This window comes from Notolepis coatsorum, assembly GCF_963971535.1.
Source record: "Notolepis coatsorum genome assembly, chromosome: 20".
Lineage (NCBI taxonomy): Eukaryota > Metazoa > Chordata > Actinopteri > Aulopiformes > Paralepididae > Notolepis > Notolepis coatsorum.
Genome location: NC_140184.1, coordinates 49,984,530 through 50,003,818, shown reverse-complemented (window position 1 = coordinate 50,003,818; position 19,289 = coordinate 49,984,530). Strand labels below are relative to the sequence as shown.

The window sequence follows — 19,289 nt, the reverse complement described above, 5'->3', positions numbered from 1 at the left end:
ATTGATGCAATTCATACAGGGAAGGGAAACCAGGAAATAGTCGGCCAATGGGAGACTTGTATGTGTGGTCCATATCCTTTCAGTCAAATTATATCCACACAAATAGCTTTGTGTATTAGGGTTGGGCTGATTGACAGCCATCAACCACTACATCATAATTTATTCTTTTGGTCGGACTTCAGCAACTTCAAATAATTACCATAAAACGTAAATTAAAAGTCCCATATAGATGCTTCAAATGTCAGTCACATTTACTCATGCCACATACTTTTACAAAAAATTTTAAAGGGCCAGACTGTGTAGTGGGAGGAGGAAACATATTACAAGCTATAAAGTAAAATACATTTGAGGGTCATAATGTCTGATGAAAATGATTCCAGAGTGGCCCAAACAGGTCAAGGTATTATTACCAGCAGCACTGTATTCTCTGTTTGACTTTCTGCACAGCGAGCTGCTGAGTGTGGTGGGGCGCTGTCCAGTGCTGAACTGTACAGTGAGAGGCAATTGGACATTCTAATTTGTCTCTATATTCACTAGCGCCATCTCGCAGAGCAAATTCATTATTTGTAATGTATATGTTATTCCATAGCCTACTTTTTATAATTGTACTTTATATAATTTGTAATATTCATACTGGTTTAAAAAAAATGCGTTTGCTCACAATTCACAGTGTGTACACAAACCGGCACAGAACACTCATCTATAATAGAGACATGGATAAAACATTTTATTTTCTTATCTTCCACATGAAACAAGACACAACACAGTAATAATAATAATACACAAGACATCACAGGAGAGTAACATCTATAATAATAATAATAATGACAAGACAATTAAATTAAATCAATAAAGCAGTATAGTATAAATATCAAAGGAAAAGAAAAGAATAGATATATATCCATACAATCATCCAGGTGAAGCTCAGCAAACCAGAACACCATAGGAGAGTCCACCCACTCCTGCTATCCAACCCATAAAAACAGGACCCCCACATATCCCAGGTCCACTGCACATAGAGCTGAGCACCCCAAGCCCCCACCCGCCCCGGTTCACGAGAACCCCCGACAGCCACGGCCCCCGGTCCACGAGAACCCCAAGTCCAGCATCCCAGAGAACCAGAGCATCACGCCTCAACGACACTCCGACTCCCCGAGACCCCGAACCACCACGGCCCAGAGCCAAGACCATCAAAACCACAGCAACCGAAGGCCCAAAAAACCCACCCCACGTGCTGGAATTACTAAGAATCACCAAAACTATACTCATTCAAAACGGTATAAAACGGAAATGTACAGATGAAAAAACAATCCGTTTTGTACATGTTGACTGGAAGCAACTCACTGATAATCGACGGGTGTATTAGACCCATAGCTATAATTTAAGATATATTTTAAGCACTCGCAAATCTCGCAGTCCCCCCATTTATTAAAGCGGTGGCGTTCTAGCGCCCTCTTGCGCATTAAGAGATGGCGCAGAATGAGTTAATAACTTAATATCCTATTCAATGTCAGTGACCCGTATGTTGCCGGTAGAAGGCATACTGTGACGCCGAGGGTGCAGTACCAGCCAGATCCTCCCAGGCGGCGGTATCGAGCACCCTTTGAAACATTGTATCTTGGCTTGTGGGTCGATCTAATGGGTCCGGGTAGTTTTTTTGTTTTGCTCAAGCTCAGCGTTTATAACGGTCGGATTGAGAAGAATCAAATACTCCCGATGCATGATGTGTAGTGGATTATGTTGGCGACACGATGGACATCAATACTGGCAATCAGATCATTGGAATATTCTTTTTGGGGTACATCCTAGTCAAGGTAAGGGCTATATGATATCAATCTTGCGTTGATCCAAGCATGTCTTCAATGCGATCCGACCGTGTGTGTGTAACGTTAGTCCACAACGTATGCCGTTGGTGGCAATCAAAGCATCAAAAAACTATGATATGATATAGATTTGAGAATAATAGCGGGTCCAGGCAAGAAATGGCAACGGTTTTAGTGTAATACACACATAAGGCTATTGCTCAGCATTTCGGGAATTACCCCAGACCAATCTAAAACCATACTCATATTCACCACGGTATAAAACGGGAATGTATGTGTAGACACCTGAAAATGACTATTATTCAAGGTGTCTAACGCTAATTCTTTGCATCCCCTGTGTTCGCGAGGACGTTGTGTAACCGGCTGACCGCTCTTGATCATCCCTATCCTGACATTGACACTTAACTTGCTGATCTCTTTGATTCTCCCTATCCTAACATTGACACTTCAAAGTGGAACAGGATACAAGTGCCGCCAGGGGTGCTGGTAGTCACGTTGGGCAGGGAGACACAGGTGAAGGAGGATGGGCTCAGAGCGCGGTGCCGAGGGAGGGGCTTCCTCTTCATCGTTTTCCACAGAGGGAGGAGGACGCACGGAACGGGAGCTCTGGAGATTCAGCACGCGAGAGATAAACTCAGTTACAAAGCGGGTTATTATAGAAGTATGCGATAGTTTAGCGTTTGGTTAATGCGGAAGATACATTGTGAATGACCCAGCAGATGAGCGACTGCCGAAGACCAGGTGGTAGATATTGTCCACCTTGCGTTAGCTGTGTATAGGCGTCATGACAGGGGGTTCACCACGACCCACAGCTTAGCTTCAGTTATAGGCTAGCACCACAGTTTAGCCCGCGTGTCGGCCACCTCTTCAGCCCAGCAACGGACGTCACTACACTGCACGCTCCTCCAGCCCCTCCAAGCCGTTACCCCAGCAGTCACCTGCCCAGCGTCTACCCCGCCCCGCTGCCTGTTATCGCGGGATCTCCCGACGGCCATCTTACCACACGGATGGTTGGTGGTGAGAGCAGGCCCGCCATCTTGGATAAGTACAGCGGCGCTCCGAGTGCTGAAACTTTATCGGTAGACATTTCCACTGTGTGGCGCAGGCTCTCTAAGGGCGAAGATAAACGGTGCTTTGACCTAATGCTGGCAGCAGTGTCTAGGGGCGCCCCGACCATTTATTGTTTTGGGGAAAAGCCGGCTGTAGATAGGACTTTTAGTTGCTAACGTGGGCCCACTGTCAATTTCTTTTGAGTGTACTAATAACGTGTGGTTCTTTATAAAAATTCCCATTGAACTCCTTTACTCCCTACCCTGTTCCCCACCTACAGCGAAGCGGAGCAGTAGATAACCCTTAAAGGGAAGAGGTCATTACTGTGTCTGTAATATAGAGCGAGAGCACTAGGTGCCCAGTGTGGAAGTAGCCTTGATAGGTATGCGATAACGTGTAACGTGTATAAGCTTCAGTAAAGGAGACGTAAATGGGAGCACTGTGTGGGTGTTTTTAATGTGGATTTTGTCTAACCCTTTTCTCTCCGGGTAATGCTCATTATTGTTTAACCCTTTCACCACCCCCTGCCTATAGTTCATTGTGAAAGGTCTCCACTTATCATTAAGGAAGAGTACTGCTTTGGGGAGCGAATATATCATCCATCTTACTGCCATCGGGTGTGGGAGGGCTCAGGAAGTATTGGGGGAAGTGTGGGTGTGTGGGGAGCTACTGCTGATCGCCCTGGAGGGCAAGAAGGACCAGAGTACCATTCCTAGGTCAGTGAATCCTAGGCCCCATCCACTCCTGCTGCTCGACCTCCACTTCAACATTCCTGGCCTACAGTCGGGGACCCAGCTGGACTCAGCTCTGCTGCGTTCTCGCTACCAGGTGGCCGTGTACAACCACTCCCATAAAGCAGGGATAATCCACCCTTCTACATATGGATGATTTTTTTTTTCTTTTTCACATATTGAACGATAGATACTCGATGTCAAATGGGCCATAGTATTGTATCCATAGCTATAATATAGAATATAGTTATAGCTAGGGATGCACGATAATTATCGGGCCGATAATTATCGGGCCGATATCAGCAATTATGACGTCATCCCGATAAACTCGATAACGTTATTGATAGCTCCGATAACATATAATACATTTTTTGGTTAAAAGAAATCCGGTGTGGGTGGATTTGGATGAAGGGCGCTTGTTTTTATTATAGCCTCCTCCCGTTTTGCCAGTACTGTGGTAAAACTGATAGCGTGTGGTTTAGGAACAGGGAGTTTTTCACAAATCCAGCGCTCCCCTTCTTGTCTGTGACGTAGTCACGTTACATTCGGAGACAGACAGTCGATCTGCCAATTACGCCCCTCCGCTTGCACCCACCTCTTCTTCTTACCACCAATCAGAAGCTCTCGTTCGTTTATTTACCTCCGGATTGTCGGCCATTATTCTACTCGGAGCTATAACGTTAGCTGCTCCCCGCCAGCCACATTGACAAGTACCAGCGCTTATACATTACTGGCAAATGTCTTGTTGCACTTGTGGCAACGAGCGTTGTCAGCATCGACTTTAGTAAAATAGACCCAGACTTTTTTTGAGGAATTTATACGTCGCAAACTAATCTTGTTGGCCATTTTCTATCTCTCCTCCCTGGGTCTCTCTCTGCCTGCGCGAGCCGGCTGTGTGTACACACACACACACACACACAACACACAACACACAACACACACACACACACACACACACACACACACACACGGGTGCTGTCGAGAGCAGAGCTGTGTGTGAGTGTGTGTGTGTGTGAGTGAGTGTGTGTGTAAGAGCACAGCCGGCTCGCGCAGGCAGAGAGAGACCCAGGGAGGAGAGATAGAAAACGGCCAACAAGATTAGTTTGCGACGTTTAAATTCCTAAAAAAAAAAAACTCCATAATTTCTCGAGTACCGATAGCAGTACCGATGACGTCGGAGCTTATAAATACTAAAAAAAAAAAAAAAAAAATTGATTAAAAAAATAATATATATATATACATTTAAAAAAAAATTATAATACAATAAATATCGGTTATCGATATCGGTTATCGGCTTGAGGAGCATAAAATTATCGGTATCGGTGTCAAAAAATCAATATCGTGCATCCCTAGTTATAGCTCTACAAACAAGGTGACTCAGTCCTATCTTTTAAAGCATGGCAATGCTACCATAGGGCCATGGCTAATCCCCGGCAGTCAATGAGTTAAGGGGCAGGCATGCAGATTTGGGCCAGTTGATTTTGAAGCCTGAAAGTTCACCAAATTCGTCTTTTTCCGTTTTTTTTATGCAGTATGATTACTTGAGGCCATCAAATAACATTAATTATGAATAATTTATTTGATCTTGAATGTAGAGAGAAATTATAGTTTGTTTTCGGTTTCCTCTCACTGTCCAGTTCAGCACTGAGTGAGTCAGATAGAGAATACTAGCTGGTGGTAACGTACAGCAAGCTACACACACGCGCACGCACACACACAAACCATCGTCCATTTAATGTTTCACTGTGGACTTGGTCATATGCCAATTCGGTAAATATCATCCAACCCTAGTGTGTAATCGAAAGACATTTAGGTAACTACACGAAAATAATATTGCATCTAGTAATATATTATATCTATTATAGGTTAGGGTGGGGTGTGAGGTCTCTGCTGAAGTTAAGGTTAGGTTTATAAACAGTAAGTTTAAGGATAGGGTTATGGTTAGGTTTACTGTATAAACAACTTTTAAGGTGAAAATTATGGCAAGGTCTGGTGTTGCTGTTTGGGGCACACACGTTCTGCTGGAGGCAAGCATATGAGGAATGAGGGGGGGGGGGGTGAGTCAACACGCTTGGCGCCAACATCCTCATTCCAGAGAGAGAGAGAGAGAGAGAGAGAGAGAGAGGGGTGTGTGTAGTGTAGGTGTGTGCGAGTACCATGCTTGTAAAATAATAAGATCCTCATTCCTCATCTGCACCCTCGGCTCTACTTTAGAGTCAACACACACACACACACACACAGTGAGAGAATAATGGAGATAAAAACTGAAGGGAAAGATAAAAGGGGAAAGAGAGAGACAATAGGACTGATTCACAGGTAGAGTGAAGGCTTGTAAAGGACTGGTTAAACACGTGTCCTTCTTAGGTTACTGCTGTACAGCGTCTCTGATCTAAGGGAGACCCAAGCCAGACCCACACCAATTACACCCTAGTTTATGAACCTCAAGTCTAGCTAGTGTGTTTGTGTGTGTTATCTTGTACTTCTATTCTTATGAGGACTAAGGGTCAGGTATTTATTTGTTAAAGGGGACCTGCATTGCTATTCCTAGCACTATTTGGGCAACTTTACACAATTCCTGTGAGTCTATTGAAGACATCTGTAAGTTTTAAATTTTTTTAAATGCATTGTTTTATATTTCTTATCAAGTACTCAAACGCCGCATTTCACAGCATCAGTATTTCAGGCTGTGATGGCCTGGCTCCGCCCATAAGCACTTTGAGTGACAGTCAGCCCACACAGTCTGCGACTGGTAGACAGAGAGAGAGAGAGAGAAAGGGGGGGTGGGAGAGAGAGAGGGGGAGAGGGAAAGAGAGAGCGAGCGAGAGAGAGCGAAAGAGAGAGAGGGGGGGTGGGATAGAGAGAAAGGGGGAGAGGGAAAGAGGGAAAGAGAGAGAGAGAGAGAGAGAGAGCGAGAGAGCGAGAGAAAGAGAGAGAGAGAGACCCGGACTCAGCGGGACTGAGAATGAAACGCTGTGTAAACAAGCACACGCAGACACGGGCTCTCTCCTCTCTCTCTCCCCCCCTCACAGCGAGGCAGATAGTGAAACCAGACACCTCGACTGCACTCTGCCAGAGAGGGAGAGAGAGAAAGGGAGAGACAGAGAGAGGGAGAGAGAGTGGGAGAGAGGGAGAGAGAGAGAGAGAGAGAGAGAGAGAGAGAGAGAGAGAGAGAGAGAGAGCGCCCCGGACTCAGCGGGACTGAGAATGAAACACTGTGTAAACAAGCACACGCAGACGCGGGTTCTCTCCTCTCTCTCTCAAGTTCAAGTTTCTTTAATAGTTGTCATACAGAAGTACAGAATCGTTTTATACAAAATGCTTCTTACTGTTACGCTCCAGAGACTGTGCTAGACAAGATAAGTATGAAATAAAATAAAGTAGCATGTAAAAAGAAGTAAAAATAGAGGTCCCAGTGTTCAGTACAGACATATGTACAATGTTCGATGCAGACTAGAAGTAACTGAGTTACCATACAATATACTATGCAATATACTAATATACAATACTATATAGTGCAAAGCAGAAATGGGATGAGGTACAATTTAGGTACAATTTACAGTAAGGTGTACGAGTTGTAGTGCAAATCCTTTACCAATAAATATAAAGTGTGTTTAGGTGATCTAAAGTGTGGAGAGTGGGTGCTGCAGTGAGTTGTTTGTTTAAAGTGAGTGTGTGCGTGTGGATGTGTGTGCTGTGTGCATTTGATGGTTGTTGCATAGTGTTTATTGTTCGTTGAGCAGCCTGATGGCCTGGGGATAGAAGCTTCTTCTGAGTCTTTCTGTGCTCGCCTTGAGACTCCGGTATCGCTTGCCTGACCGCAGCAGTTCAAAGAGGCAGTTGTTCGGGTGGCTGGAGTCCTTGATGATTCTCTTAGCCTTACCCCTGCACCGCTTGTTGTAAATGTTCTGGAGGGTGGGAAGCCCCCCTCCAATTGTGCGTTCCGCTGAACGTGTCACTCTTTGTAGTCTGCTTCGGTCTTGTGCAGTGCTATTCCCAAACCAGGAGGTGATGTTGCCAGTCAGGATGCTCTCTATTGTACATGAGTAGAAGTTCTTAAGGATCTTCTGACTGACTTGGAACTTCCTTAGGCGCCTGAGGAAGTAGAGGCGTTGTCGTGCCTTCTTCACAACACTGTCAATGTGTGTGGTCCATGTCAAGTCCTCGGATATGTGGGCTCCGAGGTACTTGAAACTGTTCACTCTCTCAACCGGTGCCCCGTCGATGCTGAGGGGGCTGTAGTCCTTGACCCCCGACCTCCTAAAGTCCACAATCATCTCCTTTGTTTTGCTGACGTTCAGGGAGAGTCTGTTCTCCTGGCACCATCCCGCCAGGACCTTGACCTCTTCCAGGTTTGCAGAGATCAGGCCCACCACTACTGTGTCGTCAGCAAATTTGATGATTGTGTTGTTGCTCCGCTGAGCCACACAGTCATGTGTGTACAGGGAGTAGAGGAGGGGACTCAGAACACAGACCTGTGGGGCCCCTATGTTGAGGGTGATGGATATGGAGGTGCAGTTGCCTGCTCTCACCACCTGGGGTCTGCCCGTCAGGAAGTCCAAGACCCACTGGCAGAGGTCATAGTTCAAGCCCAGGTCCCTGAGCTTGGCTATGAGTTTGGAGGAGACTATGGTATTGAATGCTGAGCTGTAGTCGATGAATAGCATTCTCACATAGTTCCCCTGCCTCTTGTCCAGCTGTGATGCTGCCGTGTGCAGCACATGGGCTATGGCGTCCTCTGTGGACCTATTGGGGCGATATGCAAATTGCAGGGGGTCCAGGTTGATGGGGAGGGAGGAACAGATGTAGCCCTTCACTAGCTTCTCAAAGCACTTCATGGCTATGGAGGTGAGAGCTACAGGGCGGTAGTCGTTGAGGCAAGTGGGCGTAGATTTTTTGGGTACAGGGATGATGGTGGACTTCTTCAAACAGGTGGGGATGACAGCCTGTTCTAAGGACAGGTTAAATATGTCAGTGGATACCGGGGCCAGTTGGTCGGCACAGACTTTTAGGACGTGGCCGGGGACACCGTCCGGTCCTGCTGCCTTCCTGATATTCACTTTCTTAAAGGTCCTCCTCACCTCATGTTCTGTTATTCTGAACACTGAATCTCCATCAGCAGCGCCCCCCCCCCCCCCCCCCCCCTCCATTGCAATGGTTTGTAGGCTGGTGTTGTTATTCACCGCCTCAAACCTCGCATAGAAGGTATTGAGTTAATTTGCTAAGGAGATGTCACTGTTCAGCTTGAGGGAGGTGCCTTTGTAATCTGTCATCGTTCTGAGGCCCTGCCACATGCCTCTAGAGTCGGCCTGTTCAAACTGAAGTTCAACTTTGTCCCTATAACGCCGTTTTGCCTCTATTACTGCTCTCCTGACGTTGTATCTTGCCGTCTTGTGTTCATCCATGTTGCCTGTCACAAGCCCGGTGTTGTATGGTGAGGTGCGCACTTTCAGAGCCTCACGGACAGATTTATCTACCCAAGGCTTTTGATTTGGGTAAATTCTAATTGTGGTAGTGGGGATTGTTTCTTCTACCAGAGTACAGACAAAGTCAAGCACCGTTTCAGTGTATTCGTTGAGGTTGTCTGTGTTATCACAAAACACATTCCAGTCTGTGCATTCCAGCGCAGCCTGTAGCGTCTCCTCTGACGTCACAGTCCAACGCTTAACCTCTCTCCCTCCCTCTCTCTCTCTCTCTCTCTCTCTCTCTCTCTCTCTCTCTCTCTCTCTCTCTCTGTCCGTCTCTCACTCTCTCCCTCTCTGGCAGAGTGCAGTCGAGGTGTCGGGTTTCACTATCTGCCTCGCTGTGATTTCCACTCGCTCTGCTATCGCTGTGTGGGCTGCCTAGGTTGTGGGCGGGCATTGGCTCCAACCACAGAGCCAATCGGATCACTATCCGCTCCATCCTCGCATCGTGACGTCACGTTGCGAGTCAAATCAGGATGACCTAATTAAATCGAGCAGGAAATGGTCGGACCTCCGGTCCTCCTCCACTGCTTCCCTCACTGTCCCGACATCCAAGCTTAAAAACTTTGGAGATCGGGCCTTCTCTCGTACTGCACCCCGACTCTGGAACTCCCTCCCCCAGTCCATCAGAGACTCCCCTACACTCTCCACCTTCAAAGCTCACCTCAAAACCCACCTGTTCTCCCTTGCTTTCAACCCCCCCCACCCATAAACCCCCCCCCCTCCAACCTGATTGATGTCTGTCTCCAGTCTTTTTTGTGCTATCATGCTGTCTTCCCTGTTCCCCCCATGGTCTCATGTTCCTTTTGTTTTGTTTCTTTGTTGTTTCTTTGTTTTTGTTTCTTTGCTTTCGTTTCTTTGTTTGTACTCTTGCTCCCGACTATTGTCAGCGACTTCGGGTTATTGAGAAGCGCTATATAAATTAAATTAATTATTATTATTATTAATGAGAGCAATCCGCCAATATGGTATTTAGATACAAAAACACATTGATACTAACTCCTATTACTATAATACAATGCTAGAGACTCAAAAAAGACATTTATAATGCATGTCACCTTTAAAAGTTAGGGCTGGAGAATCAATTGAAATTAATGAAATAATATTATATTATACCCTAGCCCCTAAAGTAATGCAATATACTTATTACTATTACAGTATACTATACTTATACTATTAAACGATGATTGCAGCACACATGCCGCGTGATGACAGATGTACAGAAGAGGTTTAAGAAAAAAGAAATATGGGCAATCATGGGAGGCGACATCCTCATTGAAAATGCATCCAGAGGTTGACATTATGGAACATCTGTAGTCTACCTCTGGATATACTCTGTAGAGGTAGAATACAGATGTTCCATAATGTCAACCTCTGGATATACTCTGTAGAGGTAGAATACAGATGTTCCATAATGCATTGACAGTTTGTATTTCTATTACATACTGTTTAGACGCTACTATGTGACTACTACTTTATGACTGTTCTTCATGGGGATATCAGCTTGCTGTGCACACATACAGACACTCGTGTGGGGTCTAGATGTCAAAACAAGAAAAATAATCCAGAGAAGTGGTCAGTTGTGTGCCACCAAACGCTCACCTGGAACACCACACGTGATTTCTCCAGCAGGTAGGTCCTCATGTTGGCCCCGATGATGCGGTAGCGCGTATCGAAGCCAATCTCGATGTACTTCCCAAAGCGACTGCTGTTGTCGTTCCTGGTGGTCTTGGCATTTCCGATGGCCTGCGAGAGACATGAGAACATGTTGCCAGTAAGAAGACCTTCCCGTGTGTCCAAGCACATCTCCAGTCTCCAGGTGGAGCTCGGGGCTCGTTCTTGTCGTGTCGCAGCCCCACAACGTACTCTGCCGTTTGTTTTGTTGTGCTGTGGCTCCATGTTGTACAATACTAAAGACACAGCAAACACAATACATCTCCTCAAATGCATGATGTCAAAGTAAATGGAATGGCTGGATGGATAGATGGATGAATGCTTTGGTCCTCACTCAACTCTGAGAAAACCCCATAAAACCTCATTGTCATGGTCAAATCTTCCCATTTGTCCCACAGAAATCTTGATCGTGATGACCCTTCCTTCTTTTATAGATTCCTCGAGTTTGGTCAGGATACATTTTCTACAAACAAACAGAGGCCAATTTCAGCTGTAAAGATACAATTCTACATATTTTATCATAATTTTTCCTCCTGTGAAAATAATTCCTGAGTGGGCCAAACTGGCCATGGTAGCCTGCTTGATGCCAGTCTCCAGTGTGCTGCCAGCAGAAAGAGGGTTCTCTGTTTCAGTACACAGCAGAGCTGTGGCTTAACTGGACAGCAGAGAGGCAATGTATTTCTCCCTCTCTTAACTCATTGAGCGGCAGTCACGAGTATAGTCGGGTTAACTCGCCAACGCTTGAGTGCCAATCACGAGTATAGTCGGGTTTTAATCGTTATTTCTTTTATTAGCGATATCCATTCATTTTCATCCATCCAACCTGATGTTATCGTTGGGAATGGGACTGAGCTCCCAAAAGGGCAAATACTGCCGCCTATCGTCTCCCGGATGGTATTGCACATCATTGGATTGGATTGGCTGAGACTGTAAAAAAATTAAAATAAAGTCCGGTCCAGGTTTTCCTTCTCGGGCATGCAGTATCGTTATACCACATTGAATGGGGACACTCTGAGCAGCGTGGATTATGTGTTTTGGATATATAACGTTGGATCAATAAACGCAATCAATATTTGGAATGGCGATCAGGAATTGGATTAATCTTTTTGCAGGACGTCAGATGTGAGGTAAGGACTTTATGTTACGAATCTTGGGTTAATCAGATGTTCCTTTCACCGCCATCGGAGCACGTGTGTGTGTGTGTGTGCGCGTGCCGTTAGCGCCGACCAATGCACGGATAAGCGATTTTTCAGCCCGCTTCTGTATCGTGCATAAGGACACATATACTATCGATAATCTAGCGTTTATTTGAAAACTATTCATAAATCAGCCGAAAAATTACAATGTGTTTTGTATATTCCACTAAAGGGCTATTATCGTGTCTGTCACGTACGTGGGTTGTTCATTATCATTATTGCCATATTTTTAACACCATGTAAACATCAGGTTAGTATATGTAATATTATGTTAGTTATATGTGGTGTGTGTCTTGGTACTATTGTACTAATTCCCTTTTCTTTTTCCCTTTGCCAGGTTCCGCCCGTCCCTCCTCTGGAGAGTGCTGATTGCCCAATGAGTGGCAGCTGATGGCAATCGCCTCAACAAGGGACGGGTGGATAAAGCCTGGCATGTGACACACATCGGGGCACCTCACTAAGTCATTTCCACTAGCCAGGGTGGAGTGAGGAGGTTGCCTATCTTGCCACTATTGAGTGGATGCTTTTGAGCACCTTTTGTAAATGCCATTTACCACCGTGTGTGGGCAATCTTATTGTGTTGGTTTTATCTCCCACTTTGTGTGATTCCCTAACAGGTGGGATTATTATTGTATATATTATTGGCCTCTGCGCCATTTTCCCCTCCATCAAGGGGGATATATACTGTAGTGCCTTATTGCTGGGTGGTTCCCAGTGCTTACCTCTGCTTAATAGCTTTGTGTCCTATGACACGTCTATATTTTGCTTAGTGTTGGTTTGTCTTATTATATATTCCCTGTTTGTTCTCCCTTACCCTTTTACCCTTTGTGTGTGCTGTGGGTTTAAATCCCCACTATAATAAATATCATTTTTCCTTTGGAAAACAGTCGCTTTCAAGCCCCGCTATAATAAATATCATTTACCATTTGAAAACGCCTTTGTTTATTACTTGCCTACCGGGACCTGTGCTAAGGCACCTGACTGGACGGGCTGGTGTTCATGTACAGCCCGCTCCAGGTATATTCTATATGGTCATCAGACCTTTGTACATGACAGCGTCTTTTTCTGGAATTACTAGAAATCACCAAAACTATACTCGTATTCAAAACGGTATCAAATGGAAATGTACTGATGAAAAAACAATCCGTTTTGTACATGTTGACTGCAAGCAACTCATTGATAAGCGACAGGTGTATTAGACCCATAGCCATAATTTAAGATATATTTTAAGCACTGGCAAATATCCCCGTCCTCCCATTGATTAAAGCGGTGGCCATCTAGACATAATTCAGTCATATAGCTCCGGCGCTGAATGAGTTAAGAACATTCACTTATACAACAGCAAAGACTGAAATGGATATATGTTCGAAGGGTCTCTCCATTTATTTAACTCAACAAAACAGGCAACAGTCCGAGTCTTCGCTCAACAATATTATGGCTAAACTATTGACAGGACCGATTTTATTTGGAATATAATGTATAGGAAAAAGTAGCCTACTTTTCAATAAAAATACATTATAAATCTACATGGATAATGTCATTCTTTATATAGCCTATCAATTGATTTTAAGCTCAATAAACACAGATAATAATAATAATCCCAGACTAATCTCCCAGACATTTAAATATTGCAGGACACATGGAACGGCACTACAACGGAAACGCTGAATTGGAGATACAATTTGTAAACAGTGGATTATTAAAGGCTGATAATAGTTTGGAGCAGGAATAGGCTGATAGCCGATATGCCCCTCCCCACTCCAAAGATAAATTCAACACTGCCTGGTTTGGGCCTAATTCTGAATGTGACTAGCATAAAGAGGAGTGTTGTGTAGTTCCATTGAGACCATTGTCATTCAGATATCTTGATGTGAGAAGTTAAGGGACAACTTTGAAAAATGGCCATGCCCATGACATTTTCCTCCCATAAAATTTAAGCTAGCTTAAAATAGCTTAACCTTGAAGCAAAATCGACCGCCCCAAGCTAGCATGACATGGCTGATATCTAGTTTTATATTATACCAGTATCATGAGTCCACTAAAGCCCTTTAAAGGCAGCTAATCAAATGGTGGTAACAGAAATGTCCGATCTGTGCAGATGAATCAGTCAGCCTCTAGAATTTACTTCGTCCTGGGCTGAGAGGGTTTAATAAGAACTCCTGATGTAAGCCTTTGCTGATGTGCGATGAGTTCTGCTAAGTCTGCAAACACAACAACTGCTGTCAGCATCCTCTGTTCAATAGAACACAGACACACACACACACCTCTCTCTCTTTCACACAGACACACACACACACACACACACGTCTGATCAATAACACTGCTTTAATGCAGGTATTGGTCCATTCTCTTCGGTTCAAATAACAAACTCAGCAAGACCGACGGCTTCTCGGTTACAGTGGGTGACAATATTATCACAAGGAAAGATGAAATTACCTACCTGGGTTCCATCCTAGAGGCTAATCTTTCCTGTGACAAAATGGCATCCAATGTAATAAAAAAAGTCAACCAACGAACGCGATTCTTGTACCGGATCTCCTTTCTGGTAAACAAGAATACCCTGAAGACTCTAGCAGGAGCACTCATTCAAGGGTACTACGACTATGCTTGCACCTCATGGTACCAAAGCACCTCAAAGGCACTAAAAAACAAATTACAAACATCTCAAAACAAGCTAGTCAGACTACTACTTGACCTGACTCCTAGAACCCACCTCACCCCTGCCCACTTTGACAACCTAGGATGGCTTAGAGTAGACGACAGAGTACAGCAACTTGCAATGGGCCTGGTCTACAAGATACACTACGCGACCAAGGTACCCATGTACATGTCAAAATACTTCCCAAAGGTCAGTGAATACCACGATCACAACACCAGAGGGAGCTCCACAAATCATGTAAAACCCAGATTCGGCTCAAACAAGGGACTAAACACGTTTCGCAATTATGCCACATCAATGTGGAACGCCCTGCCTAAAGCTGTAAAGGAATGTGAATCACTACCCACTTTCAAAAACACTCTCAAAAAACACCTACGTGAGACTGCAATTCGAAACTGGCCCCTACAAATGTCCTAACCTAGTTGTACAGTAAATGACCAAGTAAGGCTTTGTCAATATTCCAATGTACAGTGTAAAATGTGTGTGTGTCCCCTACCCAACCCCCCCCCCCCCCCCCCCCCCCCACCTCCAATGTACAGCCCTCACCCAACCCACCCAACCCCACCCCACCCCACCCAACCAACCTCCTCCAATGTACAGTTTCTACGCCAAATGTATATACACTCCTTTTCTGGACACTTTTGTATCACAAACAGTACTGTATTTGCAAATCTGATATGTCATAAATGTATAGATGTAGCAGTACTGTCTATCTGTATGTCATGTATGTCATATATGTTATGATGAATTGAAAATGGGGGACCCTGATGTAAACAAGACGAAAGTCTTTCTCTGGTCTGCATCCCCTTAACAATTGTATGTATTGAGCTGTACTGTACTGTACCCATTCTGCAATCTGTTAATAAACTTTTCAATCAATCAATCAATTGGTGGATACAGGCACACACATGCACACACACACAGGCTGCTGCCAGCCAACCAGGGTAGGGTTCAGCAGTGTGCGAGTATGCTTGCTGAGCTAAGGCTAAACACAGGCTCAGTGTCTCACTGCAGACAAGGTGGCTTTCAGCAGAGATGACAGGTATTCCTGTTTCTCCACAAACCAGCCAGATACACACACACACACATACGCTAAGTGCCATTAAAACAGCTGATGCAATCTCAAGCACGTACCAAAACACATAACACGCCCTGGGATACACAGTTACATTTATGGAGAGATTGGACATTCTCCCTCAAGGAGAAGAGGGCTTGCTATTCATCTCCTGCCAGCTACATCTCTGATTGGCTACGGCAGGTAGGAAGTGTCTGCTGAGAGGAGAGTGATGTCATCAGCGGGGTAGAGGAAGGGAGGTGGGGGTATAGTGGCATATGGGCCTAGATGAGATCTCCAACCCCCCTCCCTTACGACTGTGTGAATGCACACACAAACACACAATGACAGACTAAGCTCTGTGCCGTCACAGCAGAGGGCAGCCTAATAAGGCAGAAGGATACAAAGAGAGTGGTGGGGAGACAGCGGGGGGGGGGGGGGGGTGAATAAGCAACATACAAAGAGAGGGGGAAGAGAAAAGTAGGGGGTTTAAGGGAGGGAGATGGTATGAGAGGAGAGGAGAGTGGAGTGGAGCTTAAGGTGCAAGCATAGGGAGGGGTTTGGACATTTACGGGGGCCAGTTTAGAATTGCAGCCTCCCATAGGTGCTCTTTGAGAGCGGTTTTGAAGGCGGGTAGGGATTCAAATTATTTTATGGCTATGGGTAGGGCGTTCCACATTGATGTGGCATAATTGCGAAACGTGTTTAGTCCCTTGTTTGAGCCGAATCTGGCTTGAACATGATTTGTGGAACTCCCTCTGGTGTTGTGGTTGTGGTATTCACTGACCTTTGAAAAGTATTTCGACATGTACATGGGTACCTTAGTGGTGTAGTGTATCTTGTGGACCAGGCCCATTGCAAGTTGCTGTACTCTGTCGTCTACTCTAAGCCATCATAGGTTGTCAAAATGGGCAGGGGTGAGGTGGGTTCTAGGAGTAAAGTCAAGCAGTAGTCTGACCAGTTTGTTTTGTGATGTTTGTAATCTTGTTTTTAGTGCCTTTGAGGTGCTTTGGTACCATGAGGTACAAGCATAGTCGTAGTACCCTTGAATGAGTGCTCCTGTGTCTTCAGGTCATTCTTGTTTACCAGAAAGGAGATCCGGTACAAGAATTTTGTTTGTTGGTTGACTTTTTTTATTACATTGGATGCCATCTTGTCACAGGAAAGATTTGCCTCTAGGATGGAACCCAGGTATGTAATTTCATCTTTCCTTGTGACAATATTGTCACCCACTGTAACAGAGAAGCTGTTGGTCTTGCTGAGTTTGTTATTTGATCCGAAGAGAATCGACTCCGTTTTACCCAGGTGTAATGATAGTTTGTTATCAGCGAGCCAGGTGCAGATTCTGCCGAGTTCTGAGCTGAGGGTTTGTTCAACCTGTAACTTGTTCTCGTCAGAGACCAGCAGGTCTGAGTTGCCTGGGGTTGGTGTTGTCTGTACTTTATGTGTTGCCTGTACTTTATGGAGGATGGTTGGTGTTGCCTGGTTGGTGTTGCCTGTACTTTATGTGTTGCCTGTACTTTATGGAGGATGGTTGGTGTTGCCTGGTTGGTGTTGCCTGTACTTTATGTGTTGCCTGTACTTTATGGAGGATGGTTGGTGTTGCCTGGTTGGTGTTGCCTGTACTTTATGGAGGATGGTTGGTGTTGCCTGGTTGGTGTTGCCTGTACTTTATGTGTTGCCTGTACTTTATGGAGGATGGTTGGTGTTGCCTGGTTGGTGTTGCCTGTACTTTATGTGTTGCCTGTACTTTATGGAGGATGGTTGGTGTTGCCTGGTTGGTGTTGCCTGTACTTTATGGAGGATGGTTGGTGTTGCCTAGTTGGTGTTGCCTGTACTTTATGGAGGATGGTTGGTGTTGACAAACTAAGACATGGAGGTGTAAACGAGAGTGAGCGAGACCCCCTCCTCTGGAACTCACCTCCATGATGGGGTTGGAGGCCAGCACCTTCTCCTCCACGTTGGTCTCGCTGGCCGTGCCGCTCACTGTGGCAAAGTACCTCATGGCATACTTGGCCGACACGGTCTTCCCCGCGCCGGACTCCCCACTCACTATGATGGACTGGTTCCTCTCATCCCTGACAGATGGTGGAAAGAGGAGGAAGAGACAAAAGATTGAAATAGAGGAGGAGACCTAACATATGTGTGTTTGAGAGAGAGAGAGAGAGAGAGAGAGAGAGAGAGAGAGAGAGAGAGAGAGAGAATATGAGAGATCTGGATACATTAACAAGGTGCAGCCTATGTGGCTACAGTACACTAGTAAACGTGTGTTTAGTTAGTGTGTGTACTGTATGACAGGGACTCCCAGAGAGGGTCCTCAGCAGGGAGAAATAACACTAGTTGGATCCTCCAGAGAGAGACGCAGAGCAAGGAGAGAGACCACCGCTCTATTCCTGTCTCAGCTCTGACCTACAAGAGGAGAGAGAGGGGAGCAGCAGGGAGAGCAGCTACTCAGGTAACACATGCTGTGCAAACATGTTGATATTACTTGGTGTAAAATTGGGAAGTCATTCGATCGACTTAGGCCTTGTACACACTTGCACTTCAGAGTGTTCTTTTTTTCTTTTCTTTCCCCCCCCCCCCAGTTATGAACCACAAAACCATGTTTTGTAAACATTTTGGTTTTAGCTTCGAGTTAATCCAATGAACAGTTATCTCTATAACGTTGTGTATGCTCTCGCATACTGCATGAAACAATCCCAAACTAGTCTGTGAAAGGATGAATGAATCCTGCAGGTTTAGTTTACTGAACTATACTACCAAGTCAATCTGCTACAGTACATTTCAGGAAATGCACATGGAATTGCATATTGACGGAAACTCTTGCTTGCCTAGATCACGCCAGCCTTGCTAACAATGTTGCTATGACTACATTGTTAATAGCGACACGCAACATTCTGAACGTTTGATGGATTTTGTATCATGTGCAAAAAATCTGTTAGTGTATGAGGCCTCACACTGAAGCACTAAGTGTGCACACACACACACGCACCTGGCCATCTGTTTGTAAGCTTCCTCTGCCACGGCAAAGATGTGAGGGTCCATGTCTCCCATGTTCTGTCCGCTGTAGGCGTGGATGATGTCAGAGCCATAGATGGGCAGCGTCTCATAAGGGTTGATGGCCACCAGCACGATCCCTACACCACAACACACAGGAGGACTACATTTCATTCATTCATATTAAAAAAGGGAAGTAAAACTGTTATTTTCATTTACCTTTTCGTAAATAGATACTCTACCGATTTTGAGATGTTTCAAAGAGCACCAGTGTTATTCATTTGAGAGATAAAAGGGAGTAGAAAATATACCTGCAAGCAGGGATATGGGGCTCCAAGCAGGCATACCTTTGTAGACATTGGTCTACAGATTATGTGTACCAAGTTACATGCAGATTGGTGAAGTGTTTTTCACAGGAAATGTATGCCTTTGAGGGCAGTGAATTTGGCTTGAGCCAGGGAATTCAACAGGACCTTGTTTTTCAAAATCGGACTTAAGTGTCAAAAGTTGCGTACATGAACACATTGCCAACTTCGACCCGTTGGTGGCACTAGAGTGCACGAGTTGTCAACATGCCACTTGGTGACAGAGATCACATGAGGGTCCCTAAACAGTCTGCCAAATGTGGTTGATACATTAACAC

General features: G+C 45.2%; 1 protein-coding gene across 2 annotated transcripts in view; it reads right to left on the bottom strand.

Annotated features, from left to right (window-relative positions):
* Window positions 1-19,289, bottom strand: part of myo5aa (myosin VAa) — a 227,639-nt gene that overhangs the window by 114,211 nt on the left and 94,139 nt on the right. For both annotated transcript variants that reach the window (XM_084337837.1, XM_084337836.1), the window contains exons 4-6: window positions 18,642-18,786; window positions 17,571-17,727; window positions 10,669-10,812 (exon numbers count right to left, since the gene is read on the bottom strand). In XM_084337837.1, the coding sequence (XP_084193963.1) occupies window positions 10,669-10,812; window positions 17,571-17,727; window positions 18,642-18,786 (446 nt within the window). The remainder of the gene's footprint in view (window positions 1-10,668; window positions 10,813-17,570; window positions 17,728-18,641; window positions 18,787-19,289) is intronic.